This window comes from Pseudonaja textilis, chromosome Z, assembly GCF_049901715.1.
Source record: "Pseudonaja textilis isolate UNSWEBS1 chromosome Z, rPseTex1.2, whole genome shotgun sequence".
NCBI lineage: Eukaryota > Metazoa > Chordata > Lepidosauria > Squamata > Elapidae > Pseudonaja > Pseudonaja textilis.
This window is the reverse complement of record NC_142008.1, coordinates 113,705,546-113,729,479: the sequence shown is the minus strand read 5'-3', so window position 1 is coordinate 113,729,479 and position 23,934 is coordinate 113,705,546. Positions and strand designations below refer to the sequence as shown.

At 36.7% G+C, this 23,934-nt stretch overlaps 1 protein-coding gene across 1 annotated transcript in view; it reads right to left on the bottom strand.

The window, feature by feature from the left end:
* The window catches only part of LOC113453570 (vomeronasal type-2 receptor 26-like), a 47,908-nt gene that overhangs the window by 8,730 nt on the left and 15,244 nt on the right, over nucleotides 1-23,934 (bottom strand). Inside the window, exons 3-5 of the mRNA XM_087916147.1 lie at nucleotides 17,658-17,821; nucleotides 16,109-16,397; nucleotides 14,456-15,316 (exon numbers count right to left, since the gene is read on the bottom strand). Coding sequence (XP_087772273.1) covers nucleotides 14,456-15,316; nucleotides 16,109-16,397; nucleotides 17,658-17,821 — 1,314 coding nt within the window. The remainder of the gene's footprint in view (nucleotides 1-14,455; nucleotides 15,317-16,108; nucleotides 16,398-17,657; nucleotides 17,822-23,934) is intronic.

Genomic DNA, 23,934 nt, shown 5'->3' with positions numbered 1-23,934 from the left:
AAGAAAGAAGATTACCCACCTAATCCAAAAAGAAACCCCAACCAAAATCCAAGACAGAGAACAAGAAAACGGCAAAGCCCTCCTCCCATATATAAAAGGCACCACAGACAAAATCAGCAAGATCCTCCAAAAACACAACATTAAAACAGCATTCTGCACAAACAGAAAAATATCCACCATCCTAAGAAACCCCAAAGACAAAATCGAATTAGAAAACCAAGGAGTATACGAAATCCCCTGCACTGCCTGCCCCACCACATACATTGGACAAACTAACAGAAGAATAAGTGCATGCATTGAAGAACATAAGAACTCAATCAAAAAAGAAGAAACGACCTCTTCCCTGGTCCAACACCTCAATGCCACAGGACATGAGATTGACTTTAAAAATACCAGAACTATCGCCAAAACCGAACACTTCAACAGCAGAATAATCAGAGAAGCCATAGAGATAGAAAAACGCCCACACAGCATGAATAAACAAGATGACACTTCCCGCCTTCCAGCCATTTGGAAACCCGCCCGCATGAACAGACGAGTACCTAACATGAAGAATGACACCAGACCCACACCCATGAGAGCCACACAAAATGCCGCCACCACACTTCCATGTAGAAAACAGACTCACACCCACTCAGAAGATGAGACACGACCACGGACCAGAAGCCACACTGCAGCTGCATAACTACCCACTTCAAGCCCCTCTGAGCCATACATGAAGCAAACCGACACCCACTATGAAGATGCAGCACGACCACGAACTCGAAGCCAAACAGCAAGATCACAGCTCACCAACTCAAATCCCCGGCAACTAAGACTAACCTGAGCACAACCAAGCCCCCACCTGAACAGAACACGCCTCAGCCAATCAGAACGTGGCCAACCCCCAACCAATCAGAACACATCCAAACCCCCTACCAATGAGAATACACCCCCACCCAATCAGAACACAGCCAAGCCTCCACCCAATCAAGTCACAGCCCCACTAGCAGTTAAAAGGAAGAAGCAGCTGCAATCTCACATCACTCTGAGAAGCACAGAGCCGAAGAAAGAAGCCTGAAGATGATGAATGAGACTTCATCGAAACGTTGCCTAGATACTGCCAATCTTACGCGGGAGAAAACCCGAATAACCAAAGATCCATATATATATATATATATATATATATATATATATATATATATATATATATATATATATATATGTTGTGACTCCGGAGTTGGAATCTATTCAGTTGGCAGATGTGAGCTCAAGCGAAAAAGATATGGCAGTGAATAATGAGCCGGCACTGCTGAGTGATTTGGATAGTAGCCAGGATGAGGAAATGGATTTAACTAGGAGAGACGAACCTGATTTAATAGAGATGTCAGGGGAGAAGGCGGAGCCAAGTTGCTGCGATACAGCTGCAATCTCGGAGGTCTGAGATCGCAGCTGATATCTTTGCCCCTGGTCGGTCCTAACGGACCTCAACCATCCTGTAGAGACGATGATAGTAAGAGGTGCGTTCTGCTGATCCCAGGGACACCGCAAAGTCCCTGGTTGATCCAGAAGAAGCCCCTTTACCATCAGCGGAGAGGAATCCATTAAGCTGCTGAAGCTGTGACAACTCCGGAAGGAAGAGACAGAAAGAGAAAGTGTATCGGCTGGTGAGAATTTTCTTTTTTTTTATTCGGGACTTAAGGACACTCTAAAATGAGAAGAATCCTGTAAGACTTTGGACAAAAACTGATGAAACTGACTTAGCGGTGATTTTTTAAAGAGAATGTCAAACTGAGGCTTGGCTTTTTACTTTTACTTTTGTTTTCATTGAACTTCTATTGTGATCTAGTAACTGTAACTAGACTGTTTTTTTCTCTTATATTTATCTAATTTTTCTTTCTTTTTTTCTCCCTTTTGACTGTTAATAGTTTTTTTTTAGAACAGAGGCTCCCTTTAGTAATTTTTTTTCTTTCCTTAAATATATACATATACATATACATATATATTTCCTTTTTTTTATTAGGCTTTTTCTGGGAAAGAAGGGGGAGTGGATTAAAGAAACTTTGTAACACTGCCAACTAGAGGCTTGAAAATACTTTATTGGAAGTTGAGAGGACTGTGAAGAAATCCTTTCTCAAGGACACTGGAACTGGAAGATAGAGGGAAGAACACTGGAGAATGTTTTAACAGGTGTTCTTTGGAACTTCTATTATTAATTGAGTATTTGAAGCTTGGCTTTGGAATTAGTGGAGAAGCCATAATAAGAGCCTTGGATAACTAAATAAGATGCAGTGTGCTTTTTTTTTTTAACCTTCTTTTAGCTGTTCCATCCCTCCTCTTCAATCCCACAGTATCTTGTAATATTTGTATATCTATAATTTTTTTTCTTGTTCGACTTTATTTTTATTTTTCCTCTTAAAGGGAAAGCCTCAGAATACTTTTCTTTTTTCTTATTGGGATTTTTGCCTTTTCTATTTTCATCTCTTATTTACTTCTATGGTTATTTTTTTTTATTCTTTGAGAACTTATAATTGGATTAAGGTGTGAAGAACCTGAAGAATTCTTTTTTTTCTTTTTTTTTTAATCATTGCTTTTTAATATTATTGGGTTTTACTCTCTTTTTCTTTTTCTTTTATTATTCTTAATTTTTATTTTTGAATTATAATTGACTATCCCACAATAGGATTAAGGTTTAGAAGAACTTGAAGAATCTCCTCCTTTTTCTTTTTAGTCTTCTTTTTCTCCTTCTCTTTTTAATTCTGGACTCTTTATTTTTTATTGGCTTTTCTTTTTTATGTTTGTCTTCTTCCCAATTGGATTATAATTGGCTACCTTATTAATTGGATTAAAGGAGCTTAAAGATCCTGAGTTATTCAAATGAGTAAGAAAACTTTACCTTCTGGCAGTTCAACTTCTGCTCCTGCTTCTCCATCAACTGGAGGATGACTATCAATAATGGCAAAGCAAGATAAAGTACAAATGGACCTAGTGACGATTATACAAGGAATACAAGAAGAGGAAGACTTGGCCTTCGAACTGGGAGATGTACTACCAAGCTGCAAATTTAATGTGGGTTAAAGAATGGATAACATTAAGAAAGACTAGATTGTTGACATTAGAAGGACATGATTTATTACTGGGATGGCATGCTTTTCTGTGGTATAAGGGAACTAAAACAGAGGGCTATTTTAGAAGGAACTATATAAGGGAGTCTTTATGGTTGAATTGGGAGAAAATTAAGAGAAAATGTTATTTGAAAATCCCAGTCTGGTTATCAACTATTGAAGCTTTTTCTTATCCTATAATATATGAGAAGGAACAAACAGTTAGATATGGGGAAGTATTAGATGAAAAGACTGAACTTAAAACAATGCAAAAACAATGCAAGAACAAGGCATAAAGATGAATTGGTTCTTATATGCGCAAATACATTCAAGGTATCTTATAGATTCTAAAATGGAGGGATTTTATGATAAATTGACTGATTTAGATAGGATTTTGACAGGTACTGATGAAAAAGTGATTAAAAAATTATACAGTTATCTGTTGGAAATTATATTAGAGGAGGAACAAGTTAAAGAAACGATGATTGTTTGGGGGAAGAATTTTGGATATGGGATTGATTTGGAGAAATGGGAAAAATTGTGGTCTCAAAATTATAAAATGACAATGTCAACAGCTTATAAAGAAAACTTGTATAAGATGTTTTACAGGTGGCATTTCCCCCTGACAAGAATTGCAAGAATGTTCAAGAACAAATCTGAAAAGTGCTGGAAATGTCATCAGATACCTGGCTCATACTACCATATGTGGTGGACTTGTGAGGATGCTAGAAAATATTGGACTAAAATTCGCATATGGTTGGAAAAAATGGCAAAGACACATATATACTTGAAACCAGAGATTTTTTATTGGGAATCTTACCTGATATATATAATAAAAATTTGAAGTATTTGATTGTAAATGTATTAACAGCGGCTAGGATTGTATTTGCTAAAAACTGGAAGAGTGAGAAAATTCCATCAGAGGAAGAAATTATTAAGAAAATATTGGATTGTGCTGAAATGAGTAAATTGACATTTGAAATTAGAGAACAAGAAGATAAACAATTTTATGAAGTTTGGGGTCTTTTTTATCAATGGTTAGATAATAAAACACAATAATAGAATATTTAGACTTAGGATATAATTTTTTTTATATTATTTTTATAAAACTTTATTAAGATAGATTTGGTATGATCTTACGATTCATTGCAAAATAAATTAAGTAAATTATAGTTATCTCGTTAAAGTATGGATTAATAAAATTATAGTTAAATGATTTCTCAGTAATGCTAGGTTATACAATTGTTGATTGATAATATGAGTTATTATGTAATATAATTATATTAGTGTTTAGGAAATGGATGCACAAAAAAAAGTGGTAAACCAACTGATACACTGTTTGTAAATTTATGAAGAAGGATTATGTTTCTATGTTTTATGTTGTATGTTTTATGTTGTTTTGTTTGTTGTTAAAATAAAAACTTTTTTTTAAAAAAAAAATAGAGATGTCAGGACCTTCGACCTCCTCTGATTCTTCTCCTCTGGCTGAGCAACAGCCAGGAATAGCTAACCAGGAACACATGTGAGAGTTTTCCAATGAAGAAGAGAACTTTGAAAGATCCTGGCTTGATGTAAGAAATAGATGGAGATTGAGACGTCAATCTCAAATGGGAAGGAGGTGTCGAGCCAGTGACTAATTAACTAGATTAACACGCCCCTTAGAGGATAAAAGGAAACAGCTTGGCTTGTGAACTTTGCCAGAAGCAAAGTGATTTATGGGAGTGAACACACAAAGAGAACTCTTTGAGGCATTGGGATTTATAGCCACGTCAGGATTGCTGGACAGAGTTTGGATTTATTGCTGAGGACTGAAAATACTTCAGCAGTCCTCTTGTAAGGGTTTGCTTTTTGGTTTGTGATATTTCTGGAACTGCTCTATTTCATTTTGCTCACCTGCAATTAAGGGGAGACATTATATATATATATATATATATATATATATATATATATATATATATATATATATATATATATATATATATATATATATCTGATATTCTGAGGTTCTCATGGGTATTTGTATGTGGATCTTTGGTTATTCGGGTTTTCTCCCGCGTAAGATTGGAAGTATCTAGGCAACGTTTCGATGAAGTCTCATTCATCATCTTCAGGCTTGTGTTTTCAGCTCTGTGCTTCTTAAGCCTGAAGATGATGAATGAGACTTCATCGAAATGTTGCCTAGATACTTCCAATCTTACACGGGAGAAAACTCGAATAACCAAAGATCCATAGATAGATAGATAGATAGATAGATAGATAGATAGATAGATAGATAGATAGACACATATATATTCTTAAGTTTTTGTGGGTACTTACATGTATGGTATTCAGCTTTGTTCGGGTATTTTCCCACATCATTATAATTGTGCTTTTAAAGTTATAGCAACATTTCGGCAGAATCTCCTCTGCCATCATCTGACTCACAGACGAACACAGTACAGAAGCCTGATGATGGCAGAGGAGATTCTGCTGAAACGTTGCTACAACTTTAAAAGCACAAGTATAATGACCTGGGAAATACCCGAACAAAGCTGAATACCAATATATATATGTGTATGTGTATGTATATGTATATGTGTATGTGTATGTGTATGTGTATGTGTGTATATTGTTTGGTTATTCAGGTTTTCTCCCACGTAAAATTGGAAGTATCTTGGCAACGTTTTGATGAAATCTCATTCGTCATCTTCAGGCTTGTGTCTTCAACCTTGTGCTTTTCGGAGTAATGTGAGCTTGCAGCTGCTTCTTCTTTGTGGTCTCCCCAAGATACACAAAGAAGGAACCCCACTTAGACCAATAGTCAGCTCCAAAGGCTCACCTCTACAAAACCTAGCCAAATTCATTCCAGTTCATTGAGATCATAAAGAAACAAAACTTACAGACCAGCAACCTACTAGTGAGCTTCGATGTCATATCCCTCTTCACCCAAGTGCCTATAAAAGAAGCCTTGACAGCCATCCAAAACAAATACAACCCCCCCAAGCACATCCTAGATCTGACCAACCACTGCCTATCTAATACATACTTCACCTACAATGAACAAAAATACAAACAAATAGAAGGAGCACCCATGGGATCACCCCTCTCACCTGTCATCACAAACCTCTACATGGAACACTTTGAAACACAAGCTCTAAATACACACACACACACACACACACACACACACACACATACACACATATGTTTTCTTAAATTTTGGTGGGTAGTTACATGTATGGCATTCAGCTTTGTTCGGGTATTTTCCCACGTCATTGTAGTTGTGCTTTTAAGGTTGTAGCAATGTTTCGGCAGAATCTCATCTGCCATCATCAGGCTTCTGTGTAGTGTTCATCTGTGAGTCAGATTTTTACAATGGTTTCAGATTTAAATTTGGGGCAGCCTATTGCCGTGCCAGAATGGTTTCTTCTTCACCCTGATTGGTTGTGAGTCTTGGTCTGTGTTTATTGGTCTTGGAGTTTGCTGTGTTCTACTTGATTGGTGTTTCTAATATCTTCTGTCTGTTTTTTGGCTCTTTTTGTATCTTGATTGGCTGGCAACATTGTGTTACTTTATTGGAGGCCTTTAGTGCAGCTTGGCTCTGGGTAAATGGACGGCTATCATTAGTTAGAAGGCTGGGGTTTTCTATAGTGGCTAGGGTTTTGGTGCCATTGAAGTTGATGCTATGACCTGTGGCTTCCATGTGTTGGACTAATGAGGAAGTGTGTTCCAGCTTTTTGACTGCATTTTTGTGTTCATCCAGGTGGGTACTTATTCTTCTATTGGTCTGTCCAATGTATGTGGCCGGGCATGATGCACAGGAGACTTTGTATATGCCTTGGTTTTCCAGGTCAATTTTATCTTTGGGGTTTCTAAGGATGGCTGCTATTTTTCTGTCTGTTTTGAAAGCAGTCTTGATGTGATGCCTGTGTAGTATCTTACTAATTTTGTCTGTAGTACCTCTTATGTAGGGCAGGACAGCTGTTCCATAGGTCTGTTCATCTTCTGGGTCTCTATTTTGTCTCAGTGTGTTTTTGTGGATCAAGCCGGTGATTTTGCTTTTGTAGAAGCCATTGGCTGTCAGTACTTTAGTCAGGGTGCATAGTTCAGTCTTAATGTGTGTCTTGTCTGCCAGGTGTTTGGTTCTAGTAATTAGTGTTTTAGCCATGGAGTTTATCTGTGCTGGATGGTGGTGGGATTGGGTGTGGAGGTAGCGGTTAGTGTGTGTTTTCTTCAGGTATATGGTGTGTCCTAGTGTGCCATCTGTTTTTTTGTAGATTAGTAAATCTAGGATTAGTAAATCTAGTTGTTTGTTTGTTTCCATTTCCATGGTGAACTTGATTTTGGGGTGTGTGCTGTTTAGGTGTGTTAGGAAATTGTTTAGGTTTCCTTTTCCATGGGGCCAAATCACAAATGTGTCATGGAACAGCAGTTCCATGCTACAACTTTAAAAGCACAACTACAATGACGTGGGAAAATACCCGAACAAAGCTGAATGCCATATAGATAGATAGATAGATAGATAGTGTGTGTGTGTGCATAAAATTAAGGAGAGACATCATTAAGTATATGAGACCTTATAGTGATAAACTGTAGGGAAAAACGTCCACACAGCATGAATAATTGAGATGACAGCTCCCGCCTACCAGCCATTTGGAAACCCACCCTCATTAACAAATGCGTACTTAACATGAAGAATGACAGCAAACCCACACCCATGAGGGCCACACAAGATACTACCACCACACCTCCACGTAGAAAGCAGCACACACACACAGATGATGAGACACGACCACGGACCAGAAGCCATACTGCAGTTGCATCACTATCCACTTCAAACCCCTCCGAGCCATACATGAAGTGAATGGACGCCCACCATAAAGATGTGGCATGACCATGAATGTGAAGCCAAAAAACAGGATCACAGCTCACCAGCTCAAATCCCCCAACAACTAAGACTAACCCGAGCACAACCAAGCCCCCACCTGAACAGAACACACCCCCGGCCAATCAGAACACAGCCAACCCACCACCCAATCAGAATACAGCCAAGCCCCCACCCAATCAAGTCACACCCCCACTAGCAGTTAAAAGGAAGAAGCAGCTGCAAGCTCACATTACTCCGAGAAGCACAAAGCCGAAGACACAAGCCTGAAGATGACGAATGAGATTTAGTCAAATCGTTACCAAGATATGAAGGTGTCATCTACGTATCGTTACCAAGATATGAAGGTGTCATCTACGTATCTGAGCCAGAGTTGCCTATCCAATACTTACTTCACCTACAATGGACAAAAATACAAACAAATAGAAGGAGCACCCATGGGATCACCCCTCTCACCTGTCATCGCAAACCTCTACATGGAACACTTTGAAACACAAGCTCTAGAAAAATACGACCACAAACCCAAACTCTGGCTCAGATACGTAGATGACACCTTCATAATCTGGCCACACGGGAAAGAAAAACTGAACAACTTCCTCACATACCTCAACAGCCTACACCCCAAAATACAATTCACCATGGAAACAGAAGCCAACAATCAACTTCCCTTCCTAGATGTCTTGGTATACAAAAGATCCAATGGCTCCCTAGGACACACCATCTACCAGAAGAAAACACATACTAACCGCTATCTACATGCACTCTCACACCACCACCCAGCACAGATCAATTCCGTAGCCAAGACACTCATCTCCAGAACAAAATGCTTAGCCGATGAACAACACCAAAAAACCGAACTACACACACTCACCAACGTACTTACAGCCAATGGATTCCAAAGAAAGAAGATTACCCACCTAATCCAAAAAGAAACCCCAACCAAAATCCAAGACAGAGAACAAGAAAACGGCAAAGCCCTCCTCCCATATATAAAAGGCACTACAGACAAAATTAGCAAGATCCTCCAAAAACACAACATCAAAACAGCATTCTGCACAAACAGAAAAATATCCACCATCCTAAGAAACCCCAAAGACAAAATCGAATTAGAAAACCAAGGAGTATACGAAATCCCCTGCACTGCCTGCCCTACCACATACATTGGACAAACTAACAGAAGAATAAGTGCACGCATTGGAGAACATAAGAACTCAATCAAAAAAGAAGAAACGACCTCTTCCTGGTCCAACACCTCAAAGCCACAGGACATGAAATTGATTTTAAAAATACCAGAACTATCGCCAAAACCGAACACTTCAACAGCAGAATAATTAGAGAAGCCATAGAGATAGAAAACGCCCACACAGCATGAACAAACGAGATGACACCTCCCGCCTTCCAGCCATTTGGAAACCCGCCCTCATGAACAGACGAGTACCTAACATGAAGAAGGACACCGGACCCACACCCATGAGAGCCACACAAGATGCCACCACCACACTTCCATGTAGAAAACAGACTCCCACCCATTCAGAAAATGAGAAACAACCATGTACCAGAAGCTGCACTGCCGCTGCATCACTACCCACTTCAAACCCCTCTGAGCCATACATGAAGCAAACCGACACCCACTATGAAGATGCAGCAGGACCACGAACTAGAAGCCAAACAGCCAGATCACAACTCTCCAGCTCAAATCCCCCAGCAACTAAGACTAACCTCAGCACAACCAAGCCCCCACCTGAACAGAACACGCCTCCAACCAATCAGAACACGACCAACCCCCCCAACCAATCAGAACACAGCCAAACCCCTACCAATGAGAACACACCCCCACCCAATCAGAACACAGCCAAGCCCCACCCAATCAAGTCCCACCCCCACTGGCAGTTAAAAGGAGGAAGCAGCTGCAATCTCCATTACTCTGAGAAGCACAGAGCCGGAGACAGAAGCCTGAAGATGATGAATGAGACTTCATCGAAACGTTGCCTAGATACTTGAATCTTACGCGGGAGAAAACCCGAACAACCAAAGATCCATATATATATATATATATATATATATATATATGGCAATTGGCTTTGCTCGGAGTATTTTCCCACGTCATAGTAGCTGTGCTTTTAAAGTTGTAGCGATGTTTCAGTAGAATCTCATCTGCCATCATCAGGCTTCTGTAGATGAGATTCGCTACAACTTTAAAAGCACAGCTACTATGACGTGGGAAAATACCCGAGCAAAGCCGAATGCCATACATGTAAGTACCCACGAAAACTTAAGAAAACACATACATACATACATACATACATACATACATACATACATACATACATATTCAATATACACTTTTGAATTTAATACTTAGAAATTATTCGGCTTTCTTCTTTCTTCCTTCTTCTTTTCCCTTTCTTCTGCACATTGTCACATTACTTTCCTCATTTCCTGTTTCCTCAGTCGTCTTTAACTACTTAGTCACTTTCACTCTCAAACTGCACAGTCACAGCTTTCTATCAAAATGGTTCCACTCTCCATTCAACTACAGTTCTTCATTAAAGTTCCAATTATTCCCTCTAATGTCTCTTTTTTGCTCTACTAGTAATCAATCCAAATCGTAGAAATTTTAAGTTTTTATTCACAGAGTCTCGATCTTTTCTTCTGTGATGCTCTCTCTCTCAGCTGTCAAACTGTTCTGTTTCCTCCTCTCCCTTTCACTTCACTATCCCCTGCCAATTAGCCGTTGTATTCACTCTCTCTGGAGACTCCCTCTGTCAAAGTCTTTCACGGGGCTCTCTTCTCTCACCTCTCAAAAACTGTCCCAGTCTGCCGTTCTTCTTCTGATGTCTTGCGTTGATCCACTTTCCTTCTTCCCGATCTCAGCTGGCTGTCACAGCTTCAGACCCACTGTAGATGCCAGGTTTCTTTCACGCTGGATTCAAAGGGCTTCCCCTCATTGCAGTGGGAGGTTGCTTTCCTCCACTCTGCTCCTAGGTTTGCCTTTCTAATTTGTGTGTCTCTCCAAGCTTCATGATGCCTCTGAGAGCTTCCAAGCATGACAATTCAGATACAGGATTGCAGAGATCACTCTCCTGCTCCACTCCATTGTGACCTCATCATTGGAAGTCTGGCCCTGGTGTTCTTAGATGTGCAAAAAGACTTCGGTAATGTAAATTAAGGAGAGACAGATAATATTAATATTAAAAAAGGAACTAGACAAGGATGTCTTCGGTCACCATTTGTATTTGTATTGACTTTGGAAGTATTAAATAGAAATCGTAGGAAAAACAGAAATAAAGGGAATGAAAATAAAAAGGAGGAATATAAATTACAAGCATTTGCAGATAATCTGGTCTTTATATTGGAAGAACCATTGGAAACAGCATCTAAATTGATAGAAAAGATTGAAGAATATGGACAGGCGGCAGGATTAAAATAAATAAATATAAAACTAAGATTTTAGTTAAGAATATGATGGAAAAACAAAGGAAAGAACTAACAGACAGATTGAATATCCAGATCACAAACAAAGTGAAATACTTGGGAATACTCCTGACAGCAAGATGTGGAACACTAAAGGAAGATAATTATTATTGATTAAAACAACAGATTGTGACAGATTTGGAAAAAATGGAAAATCTACAGTATATATGGCAAGAAAGAAGGCAAGAATTAAATTAAAATTGTTACAGGATGCTAGAATGAGAGGAGGTGTTGGACTACCCAATTGGGAATTATACTGTCGGGCAGTTATATGGATGTGAGTGAAAGAACAGATTGTTCTGAGAAATACTAAATTGTTAACACTGGAAGATCATGATTTACAATTAGGATGGCATTCATTTTTATGGCATAAGGAAAGCAAAGTACATGGGTATTTTAGGAAACATTATATTCAAGATGCTTTATTGTCAACATGGGAGAAAATAAGGAAATAACATTACATGAAAATACCTGTCTGGTTATCAAGAATAAAGGCATTTGCGTATCCAATTGTTTTCAAAATAGAACACAAAGTTAGATATAGTGAAATTTTAAATGAAAATGGTGAACTCAAAAAAAATCAAGAATTAGATGAACAAGAGATAAATATGAATTGGTGTTCATATGTGCAAATACCTTCTAGACATGATAAAGACAGTAAGACAGAAGGGTTTTACCAATAACTTACAAAATTAGATAAAATATTAATAGGTATTGAGAAGAGGATGATTAAAAATTATATGGTTATTTACTAGGAGTGAAATTAGAAGAAGAACAAGTTAAAGAATGATTGCATAGGGGTGAAAAATTTTGGATATGGGATAGATCTAGAAACATGGCAGAAATTATGAACTAGAAACTAACAGCAGCGTATAAAGATAATTTGTATAAGATGTTTTACAGGTGGCATTTACGCCCAGCAAAAATAGCAAGGATAGTCAAGGATAAATCGGTGAAGTGTTGGAAATGTCATCTGACATCTGGACCATGTTACCATATGTGGTGGACATATGTGGAAGCTAAAAGATACTGGACTAAAATATACTCATGGCTGGAAAAAATAACAAAACAGCATATAGATTTAAAACATTTTTATTGGGAATTCTACCTAAAGATTACAACAGAGAATTGACATACTTGATTATTAAATGTGTTAACTGCAGCTAGAATTTTATTTGCTTAAAATTGGAAAAATGAGAAAATTCCAATAGAGGAGGAGGTGATTTAGAAAATAATGGAATGTGCAGAAATGAGTAGATTAATATTAGCATTTAGAGAGCAAGAAGAAGAAAAGGACTATAAGGTATGGGGTTTATTTTACCAATGGTTAGATAGAAAACTAGGAAATTGAAGTATAACACAATAGCAATGATATGTTATAATTGATTATTTCGGAATGAATTATAATATGGATTAAAATTAGTAAGAACTGAGGTTTGCTCAAAATATTAATGTGGATTTGAAATTAAAGTCTAATGATGATGTAATAATAATATAATATGACATGGAGAGTTGATTAATGCAATATGAATGTAAATCTAATTCTAAGAGGAAAAGAGATATTGTGCACAAGAAATATGTACCAAACAACACACTGTATAATTGAAAGAAGATTTTACTTGTTGTTTTATGTTTATGTTTGTCTATGTTTGTTGTTAAAAATAAAAAACTTTTTGAAAAAAAAAGATATCTATTTTCAGATCAACGTTATTCTTTTCACTATCAGCTGTCCCAGTTCCAGTTTATTAACTTGTTGGTTTGCTCTTTTTTAATAGGCAGTTAAATCATAAAGTAGCATACAAGGGGTAAGAGCTCTGTTATTGTTTTTCATTACTGTCATAATTTTTTTTCAGCAAAAAAATGGCTTTCACCAACAAGTTTTAGTTTTCTTTCTTTCAGCTTGTCTGAACTTTTATGTTGTATTATGTTAACTCATTAGTTGTGAAAGCTGATGCATTAGTTGTGAAAGGTGATGCCTCAGTCTTGTTCTTGGTTGATGTTCCTTAAGTTTGTGCCTTTCCAACTTTCTTTTCTCTACCCTCATCTCCTTCCCTTCCCTTCCATGTGAATTGAGAGATGAGAGACTTTAAAACAGAAGTCAGATAATGGAATCAAAGAAAAGAAAAGGGAGGGAAGTGGAAAAAGGAAGAAAAGTCCTTTTCCTCCTCCTAGCACCTTACATCCTATAATAATATCTTTAACACCATCAAACATTCACATGTGCCTCCAGGTTCTTGCAAGGGACTCAATAAATGGACTAAAATCCCAAATCCTGCCTAAACCTCTAGGTGTGTGACAAACCATAATAATAATAATTTCTTGTCACAAAAAAGGTAGATTAGATATAATTTATTTAAAAGATTTACACAAAGATTTAATTTTGCTGACTTGGACCAGTTGGTTTGATCATACTGTTAATCTACTCTAAACAGAATCATTTTTTTTACCTCTAATGCACTGTGAGTCCTTCATAAGCTGAGTTAGCATGCAGATAGGTCTAGTATTGATTATAATGTGAACATGTAAGTGAATTAGGAGACATCGATAACTAAGCTACTTATTGTCTCAAGTGTCTTCCTCTCTGAAAAGAGGACATTTGAATGTGGTAACCTCCTCTTTTATAATTATTATCTCTGTAATCTTATAAGCAGCATGGCTTTTATTAATCTTAGAATAAATTTGTGATGTTATATTAAGTGTAGAATGTATTTTCCCTTTCAAAATCACAATGCAAAGTCACCAATTCTGTGCTTAGCTGTAAGTCTGACTTTAATAAACTCAGATTAATTCTTCAGTTCTGATTGTCAGGCTATTTTATATCTCAACGACATGGGGAAATCGTGGTGAAATCCCCAAAAGACAGCTAGCTATACAATCTGAACAACTTCATTCACAATTCAGAAATGTGTTCACTCCTTCTTTTTAAATGAAATCATAAGAGACTTTGTCTTTAGGTCCAAAACTTACACTTTTTCATTTATAGTTTTGATAGATTGTTTTGTGTTGTAGCACCATCCCCCCATTTTGTTTTTACCTGCCAAGAGACTTGACTGAGAAGATTCTGCTGCTGCTCATTTTTTCCTATTTGTCTCTGTTCGGATTGTGATAAATACATAAAGTGTGCAGCATGTGCTACAGCGTGGACTGCATTGTAGATGTTGTAGCTGTGGGCAGTCATCTTCAATTCAAAAAGAGTCCCAGGAAGACTTTCCAGTTTCTCCTTCTCTGTGCAAGTTCTCCCAGAAATGATGTCTATGTTGGGTTTGGGTAAAGAACAGTCAAATGCATGTTCCCAAAAGATCTGGAGAAAATCATCTTCTTTTTCTGAAGCGGGATTTCTGCTCTGAAGAAAAGTCTGGAATCCTAACACATCCTTTGAGTGAACTGCAAAGGATATAGCACCATGGATGAAGTCTATGTCATGTGGTTTTTTAAAAGAGTAAGACACAAAATCCATCTGAGCTGTCATAATCCAGACTTTTCCTTTTGATTTGTCCATGCCAAGATATTCTGGCATTCCTAGCAGCAGGATAAGAATTGACATTGTTTGTAGTTCTCCATGTATGACCAAGACATTAGAAGTGTTCCTGCTGATGATCTTGTATGTTTTAATCCCATCTTCCACAAGGGTTTCAATAGCATTAGAAAATCCTTGTTTGGGTAGTCTTTGAATAAAATCAAAGCAGATGCCACTTTGGGAAAATGATGGAAGTACATTCTGCACAAATCTCTCCCCATTGTCATCATCGAGATACAGCACTCCGATCCATGTCCATTTAAAATGAAGAAGTAAATGAAGAACCCCATTGTACTGATGGATGCCCTGGGGGAACATCTGTTGGACAAAAGCATCTTGGTTTTTGTAATCTAGCACTGGAGCAGAACCATAGGACAGCTAAGGAATTGATAAGAAAGAACACATTTTCAAGACAGATTTTTGTGCTTTTGAAAGTGGTATGTTGGTTAAACTTCGATGCTGATTCTAATATACCTACATGGAAGGAGATCAAATGCTGACCTCTCCTCCATTTCTTTAAACTATCATATCTTTTTATATATTACAATCTCTCAGCCTACAGTTCATATGTAATTCCTTCTCCTAAATAATACACAACAGATCAAAACTACACTCCCTCTGAATTGTTATCATTACCATTTGATTTGGGATAGCTAATAACTGAACAATTCCATTTAGATTCCAGATTCCTGTTATACTAAGACTACAGCATTGCCAGCTAATATCCTAGTTGTTAAATCATTCATTCCTGGCATTTTATTTGAAGGTTTACAAGTTATCTCTTGCAGTAAAACAAAAGAAGAGACAATAAAAATATAAAATAAAGTTATACATAAAAGTACCATTAAATTAGTAGCCAAATAAAATGAACCAAGGAGCAGCAAAATTATAAACAATAATATTGATTTTGATAAAACCAAAAACTAACTTCTGCAACATTTTCTAAGTCACAAGTTTTTATCTATTACACATATTTCTTCATTTAAATTTCCATAATGTACATATATTTTATATATTACTTCAAGAAATGTAAATATTTTCATGTATAAAAAGGACAGAGGTGCAATCTTTTATCACAGAAAAGAGATAGAAAAGGGATGACTATTCAAACCAACATTGTTATGTTAGAATTTGAAAATTGCAAATGAAAAGTGTTCAACAAATCCTTACCTGTGGAACCTTGTAGATACCTAGGATGGTGGCCATATGAAGGCAGACATTTGAATTAGGTCCCCCAATGACTGCAACTACATTGTTTTTATCACACTTGTAATTTGGAATCAATCTCTTCCAAGATGAGAGAAGTTCCATTGTGGCAAGATAAGTCCAGCTAGCACTGAAATGGCTGTTATAGATCTGGAATCCCACAGTGATGTTTGGCAAAATATGTGGGTTTTCATTGATTTCTTTCACAGTGTATACCAGTGCCAGAATATGCTGGTAATGCTGAGTTAATACCCTACAAAGAAATATATAAATTGTGTAACAATTCATATGTTGTAGTGCAAGTTGACTACATCACCAGTATCATTGGAAGGATAAGTTGGGAAACTTCATGTCCATAATGAGTTACTTTTTAAAATTTGAATTTAGTCTGGTGAATTAATTGTGCTCCACTGAAAAAAAAAAACAGTGATGATCTGCTAAAATGAGATCATTTCTTGATTTCTTTTATAGCAAATATATGAACTAGTAAGATTCAAAAGATCACTGGCTGATGTGCTAGAACAAAAATCTATCCCCCAAATTAAAATGTAACATGATGACATTGTCTCATTGACTAATGAAATATCTGCAAGCAAACAACCAAGCTCAGAGAACACCAAAAATATACAAATAGCCTGAGTCACAGATGTTCTCTTCTATTAAGAAGAATCCAGACATGTCTTTGGGTGATATACAGAATCATTCAAACATTAACTCTACCAAGCTTTCTCCATTTGAATTATATAGAAAAAGGAGTTCGTTTATTGCAAAAATCAGAACTGCTTGTCAACTTCCATGAATTCTGCTGTGCTCTACCAACTTATGTCTATGGAGATCTTCAGTCATCCAGGTCATGGTTGTCCCAAAGGTGCTTTTTCAAGAGGCAACTGGATTTTCTGGATTTTCTTTGAAGGTATTTTGGTTTTCATCCAAGAAGCTTCTTCAGCTTTCTTTCTTTCAGAGCTAAAGAAGCTTCTTGGATGACAAGCAAAACATCTTCAAAGGAAAACTAGAAAGTCCAGTTGCCTGTTGAAAAAGCATCTTTGAGACAATGTATTCCTCAATTACTTTCCATTCATTCTAAGCATCTCAAAACACACAAGGAGAATATTATAATTGGCTCCTATATATTATTATGAATTACATTACAAAGACCACCTCTAATATTAAGCTTTTTAGAACAGTCTGTTCAGTTCATGAGTGTAACAGGAAGTTATGGAATGTGCAACAATTTCACTGCACAGAAGACTTTAATTTGGGGAAACAAAAAGAATATGGAAAAAGGATTTAGCAATAAAATATTTCTTAAAAAAGAATGTAAAACATATAGTACCAATCTTGATATGTTCCTTAAAGCTTAAAATGAATCCTGCACCATGTAAGAGAGGAATGAGTTTGTACAAGACATTTCAATGTATAAATCCACCAAAATAACGGTATAAATAACCAGTTGAAAAATATATAGTGTATTTTGTATTGTTTTATTTAAGTAAGTAAACCAATAATACCTTACATAATATCATCAAAGAGTTCAGGAGAGGGAGCTTTGTGAAATGTTATTGAATGTGAAAGCACATAATTCTGAGAAGTAATGCCAGCAATATTAAGGTCTCCAGCATGATAATATTTATGAAGGACTGGCAGAAGTATCTGAGTAGCCCTTTGACCCACAGGACACTGGCATACCACACAAGGCAACACCAGCAATAATAGCCTCATTAACATTCTGCATTAACATCTGCTTTCCAATATCTTTCACTGAAGCATAAAACAAATTCAAGAAGATGTCAGTCTCAACTTGAATGGTGATTCATCCATCAGAAATGGTGTTGGAAGTGCTTTTCTTATATCAGTCATGAAGAAGCCTTGCCTGAATGATGCACAGCATATCTTAATCTCAATACAAATGTGTGCTACTTCTGCCATGGATATCACCCAGACAAGAAGCAGAGATAATAATGATTATTTTGCTAATTACAGATGAGAGAGTATTGAATGCAGAAAGGCAGGTGAAAACACCAGGTTAATTCCAGCTCTTGTTTTTGAACTTAATTTACATGAAAGTAAATGAAAAACAGAACATTATAGTATATTTCCCCTTTGAATTTAGTAAGAACTGAAATCCCGCCTTCTCTCCCTCCCTCCTTTCTTTCTTTCTTTCTTTCTTTCTTTCTTTCTTTCTTTCTTTCTTTCTTTCTTTCTTTCTTTCTTTCTTTCTTTCTTTCTTTCCTGTTACTTTATTCAGGGTATTACTTTTCTTTTGGATAATAACCAAAATATCCATGGATTTATAAGAAAATTAAGATAAGCAGTCACATTGAGATGGAAAATATTTGTCACCTGTTCAAACGTTAGAATGTCTGCAACAAACATATATATCCTCAGCCTGAGGATAGCGAGTGGGACCTCACTGAAACATCGTCAAGATACTCTTAATCTTACACAGGAAAAGACCTGAACACACCGAGACCTATATACCTGTACCCATGAAAATCTACGGAAACCTGAACAGAACACACCCCCAGCCAATCAGAACACAAACAAGCCCTCAACCAATCAAGTCACACCCCCACTAGCAATTAAAAGGAAGAAGCAGCTCCAAGCTCACATTACTCTGAGAAGCAAAAAGCCGAAGACACAAGCATGAAGATGACGAATGAGACTTTGTTGAAACATCGCCAAGTTACTTCGAATCTTACGCGGGAGAAAACCCGAACAACCAAAGATCCACATTCTTAAGTTTATATATATATATATTCTTAAAACCTCAGAATATATTCTTAAGTATATATATATATTCCAATCAGAAGCCTGATGATGGCAGATGCGATTCTGCTGAAACGTTTCTACAACTTTAAAAGCACAACTACAATGATGTGGGAAAATACCCAAACAAAGCTGAATGCCATATATATATATGTTATGTCTCCTCCTGGAAATTCAAACGAACAAACTCAAAGCAGCCATTTCACAATCAAATCAAACGGAAGGAAAATAACAAGATAACGGCTGGCAAAAAACTGTTAGGACTCCCATTCAAAATTCAAACAAACAGAGATCTCTTTGCAGTAACGTCCTCATTCAAAATAGACATTTTGTTTCTGGCAAAAGGCACCAGCTCAGCTGTGTCCTTTTATACCCATTAAGGCAACGTGCTAATTAACTGGCTTGCCCTTCAGATTAACATTTCCTGGTTCTGACGTCAATCCACGATCTAACATTCATCAGATTCAAAGTTTCTTAACAGTACCAATCCTTCCAATCACAACATATATATATATATATATATATATATATATATATATATATATATATATATATGTTTTCTGAGGTTCTATATATATACACATACATACATACATACATACATACACATATACATACATATATATATGTATATACACACACACACACACACACACATATAAAGTTTTCGTGGTATTTCATGGTATATGTATGGTATTCAGCTTTGTTCGGGTATTTTCCCACGTCATTATAGTTGTGCTTTTAAAGTTGTAGCAACGTTTTGGCAGAATCTCATCTGCCATCATCAGGCTTCTGTATAGTGTTCGTTTGTGAGTCAGACTTTCCCAGCCTTTTCTGTTTTAAATTTGGTACTAGCCTACTGCTGTGCCAGAATGGTTTTTTCTTCATCCTGATTGGTTGGGAGTCTTGGTCTGTGTTTATTGGTCTTGGAGTTTGCTGTGTTCTGCTTGATTGGTGTTTCTAATATCTTCTGTCTGTTTTGTGGCTTTTTTTGTCTTGATTGGCTGGCAACATTGTGTTCCTGTATTGGAGGCTTTTAGTGCAGCTTGGCTCCGAGTAAATGGACGGCTATCATTTATAAGGAAGCTAGGTTTCATCTGGGTGCCTGGTTGGGGTGTGTTTCAGCTGGAGGTATCAGAGGGAGTCTGTTTGTGCCCAGGTGTTTGCCTGGCTTGTGGTGTGAAGATTTTTTTTTTTTTTTGAGAGTGCAGGCTTCCAAATAATTGACAGTCTGGTGGAGTCATCTCTTCTCTTCATGCTTTCAGTCTTTTTTTCAATCTCTTTGGCTTCTCTGATAATTCTGTAGCTGGGGTTTTCTATAGTGGCTAGGGTTTGGGGGCCATTGAAGTTGATGCTATGACCTGTGGCTGTCATGTGTTGGACTAGTGAGGAGGTGTGTTCCAGCTTTTTTACTGCATTTTTTTTAAAAAACAATTTTATTGTTTTTTTAACAAACAAACAAACAGACAAAACATAAAAACATCAGCTCTCCCGTATTTATATACAAACGGTGAGTCGGTTGGTTCATCAGTTTTGTGCATTCATTTCGTAGTCACAATTACAATTACCTTATATAATAACTCTTATTATCAATCCAAACTTATATATCCTCATATCATTATTAAAAAAAAAAAAAAGATTTGGCTATACTTTTATTCAATCATGCCTTGTGAGATAACTATAATTTAAGTAATTTATTCTATAACAAATCATATAGTCGTACCAGTTCTATCCTAAATAAAAGAAAAAAAGAAAAGAAAAACCATTTTATAAATATAATATCAAATACCAAAAAAGAAAAAAGAAAAGTAAAATCAGTATTATTCCTTATTGTCTAACATTCTAAATATTCTATTTTTGTATTTCATCATTCAGCCATTGATAGAAAAGATCCCAAATTATATAAAATCGTTTATCTTCTTGCTCTCTAATTTCAAAAGTCAATCTACTCATCTCAGCACATTCCAATATTTTCTTTATAACTTCTTCCTGCAATGGAATTTTCTCATTTTTCCAATTTTTTGCAAATACAATCCTAGCCGCAGTTAATACATTTACAATCAAATATTTCAAATCTTTACTATAAACATCTGGTAAGATTCCCAATAAGAAAAGCTCCGGTTTCAAATCTATATGCTTCTTTGTCATTTTTTCCAACCATATGCGGATTTTAGTCCAATATTTTCTAGCATCCTCACAAGTCCACCACATATGGTAGTATGAACCAGGTTTCTGATGACATTTCCAACATTTTTCCGATTTGTTCTTGAACATTCTTGCTATTCTTGTCGGGGGGAAATGCCACCTGTAAAACATCTTATACAAGTTTTCTTTATAGGCTGTGGACATTGTCATTTTATAGTTTTGCAACCATAATTTCTGCCATTTCTCTAGGTCAATCCCGTATCCAAAATTCCTCCCCCAAGAAATCATAGTTTCTTTAACTTGTTCTTCCTCTAGCTTAATTTCCAATAAGTAACCATATAGCTTTTAAATCACCTTTTCATCAGTACCCATCAAAATCTTATCTAAATCAGTCTGTTTATCATAAAATCCCTCTGTTTTGGAATCCTCCTCATACCTTGAGTGTATTTGCACATATGAAAACCAATTCATCTGTATACCTTGTTCGTCTAAGTTTTGTATCGATTTAAGTTCACCCTTTTCATCTAGTAATTCCCATAGCTAACTGTTTGTTCCTTTTTATAAATTATAGGATAAGAAAACGCTTCTATCGTCGATAACCAAACTGGAATTTTCAAATAACATTGTTTTTTTATCTTCTCCCAGTTTAACCACAAAGACTCCCGTATATAATGTCTTCTAAAATAACCCTGTGTTTTGGTTCCCTTATACCATAGAAAAGCATGCCAACCCAACAACAAATCATGACCTTCTAGTGTCAACAATCTAGTCTTCCTTAATGTTATCCATTCTTTAACCCACATCAAATTTGCAGCTTGATAGTACAACTCCCAATTAGGCAAGCCAAACCCTCCTCTAGTTCTAGCATCCTGTAAGAGCTTTAGCTTTATCCTTGCTTTCTTGCCTTGCCATATATACTTCAACACAATTTTATTTAAGTCCTCAAAATAGTCTTTTCCAAGCCTAATTGGTATTGTTTGAAACAAAAATAAAATTCTGGGTAGAATATTCATCTTAATTGTTGAAATCCTCCCTATTAATGACAGTTGTAGGTTTTCCCATTTCTTCAGGTCTTGGGCTATCTGTTGTTTAAGTTTAATGTAGTTATTCTCTTTTAATGTACTACATCTTGGCGTCAAATATATCCCCAAATACTTAACCTTGTTTGTAACTTGGATTTTTAACAATTCTGCCAATTCTTCTCTTTGTCTTAGTAACATATTCTTTGACAAGATCTTTGTTTTATCTTTATTTATTTTCAGACCGGCCACCTCACCATATACCATATTTTCCAGCAGCTTCAAGGCTATTTCTATAGGATCTTCTAAGATAAAGACTAGGTCATCTGCAAAAGCTTGTAATTTGAATTCTTCCTTTTTAATTTTCATTCCTTTTATAGTTTTATCTTCTCTGATATTTCTATTCAACACTTCCAAAGTCAATACAAATAGCAAGGGAGAAAGAGGACAACCTTGTCTTGTGCCTTTTCTTATATTAATAGGATCTGTAAATTCTCCCTCCATCATTACCTTAGCTGTTTGTTCATTGTAAATTGCTTCTATTGCCTGGATAAATCTTCTAGCAAAGCCCATCTGTTCCATTAAAAGTAACATAAATCTCCAATTCACGTTATCGAATGCCTTTTGGGCGTCTAAAAATATCAAAGCCATTTGCTTTTCAGGATGCGCCTCATTTTTTACTGCATTTTTGTGTTCATCTAGGTGGGTACTTATTCTTCTATTGGTCTGTTCAATGTATCTGGCAGGGCATGATGCACAGGGGATTTCATATATGCCTTGGTTTCCCAGGTCAATTTTATCTTTGAGGTTTCTTAGGATGGCTGCTATTTTTCTGTCTGTTTTGAAGGCAGTCTTGATGTGATGCCTGTGTAATATCTTACTGATTTTGTCTGTAGTACCTCTTATGTAGGGCAGGACAGTTGTTCCATAGGTCTGTTCATCTTCTAGGTCTCCATTATGTCTCAGTGTGTTTTTGTGGATCAAGCCAGTGATTTTGCTTTTGTAGAAGCTCTTGGCTGTCAGTACTTTAGTCTGGGTGCATAGTTCAGTCTTTATGTGTGTCTTGTCTGCCAGGCATTTGGTTCTGGCAATTAGTGTTTTGGCCACAGAGTTTATCTGTGCTGTGTGGTGGTGGGATTGGGCGTTGAGGTAGCGGTTGGTGTGTGTTTTCTTCTTCTTGTATATGGTGTGTCCTAGTGTGCCATCTGTTTTTTCATAGATTAGAACATCTAGGAATGGTAGTTGTTTGTTTGTTTCTGTTTCCATGGTGAACTTGATTTTGGGGTGTGTGCTGTTTAGGTGTGTTAAGAAATAGTTTAGGTTTTCTTTTCCATGGGGCCAAATCACAAATGTGTCATCGATGTATCTTAGTCATAGTTTGGGTTTGTGGGTGGCATTGGCTAGGGCTCTGGATTCGAATTCTTCCATGAACAGGTTGGCAATGATGGGTGACAGTGGTGATCCCATTGGGGCTCCTTCAATTTGCTTGTATCTTTGTCCTTTGTATATGAAATATGTGTTGGTTAATCAGTGTTCTGTTAGTTCCATGAGGTGTTTAGCTGGTTGGTATTTATTTTTGATGACTTCAAGGGTCTCTTTTATCGGGACTTGAGTAAATAGTGAAACCACGTTGAAACTTACAAGCAGATCTTCTTGTTCCACATGTAGATCTTTGATCATTTCCAAGAGGTGGTATGAGTTTTGTATATGTGAAGCTGCTGCTTCTGCATGGGGCTGTAGCTGCTTTACTAGGTATTTGGCTAGGTTTTGTAGTGGAGCTCCTCTGGAGCTGACTATGGGTCTGAGAGGTATGCCTTCTTTGTGTATTTTTGGGAGACCGTATAGTTTGGGGCATCTGGA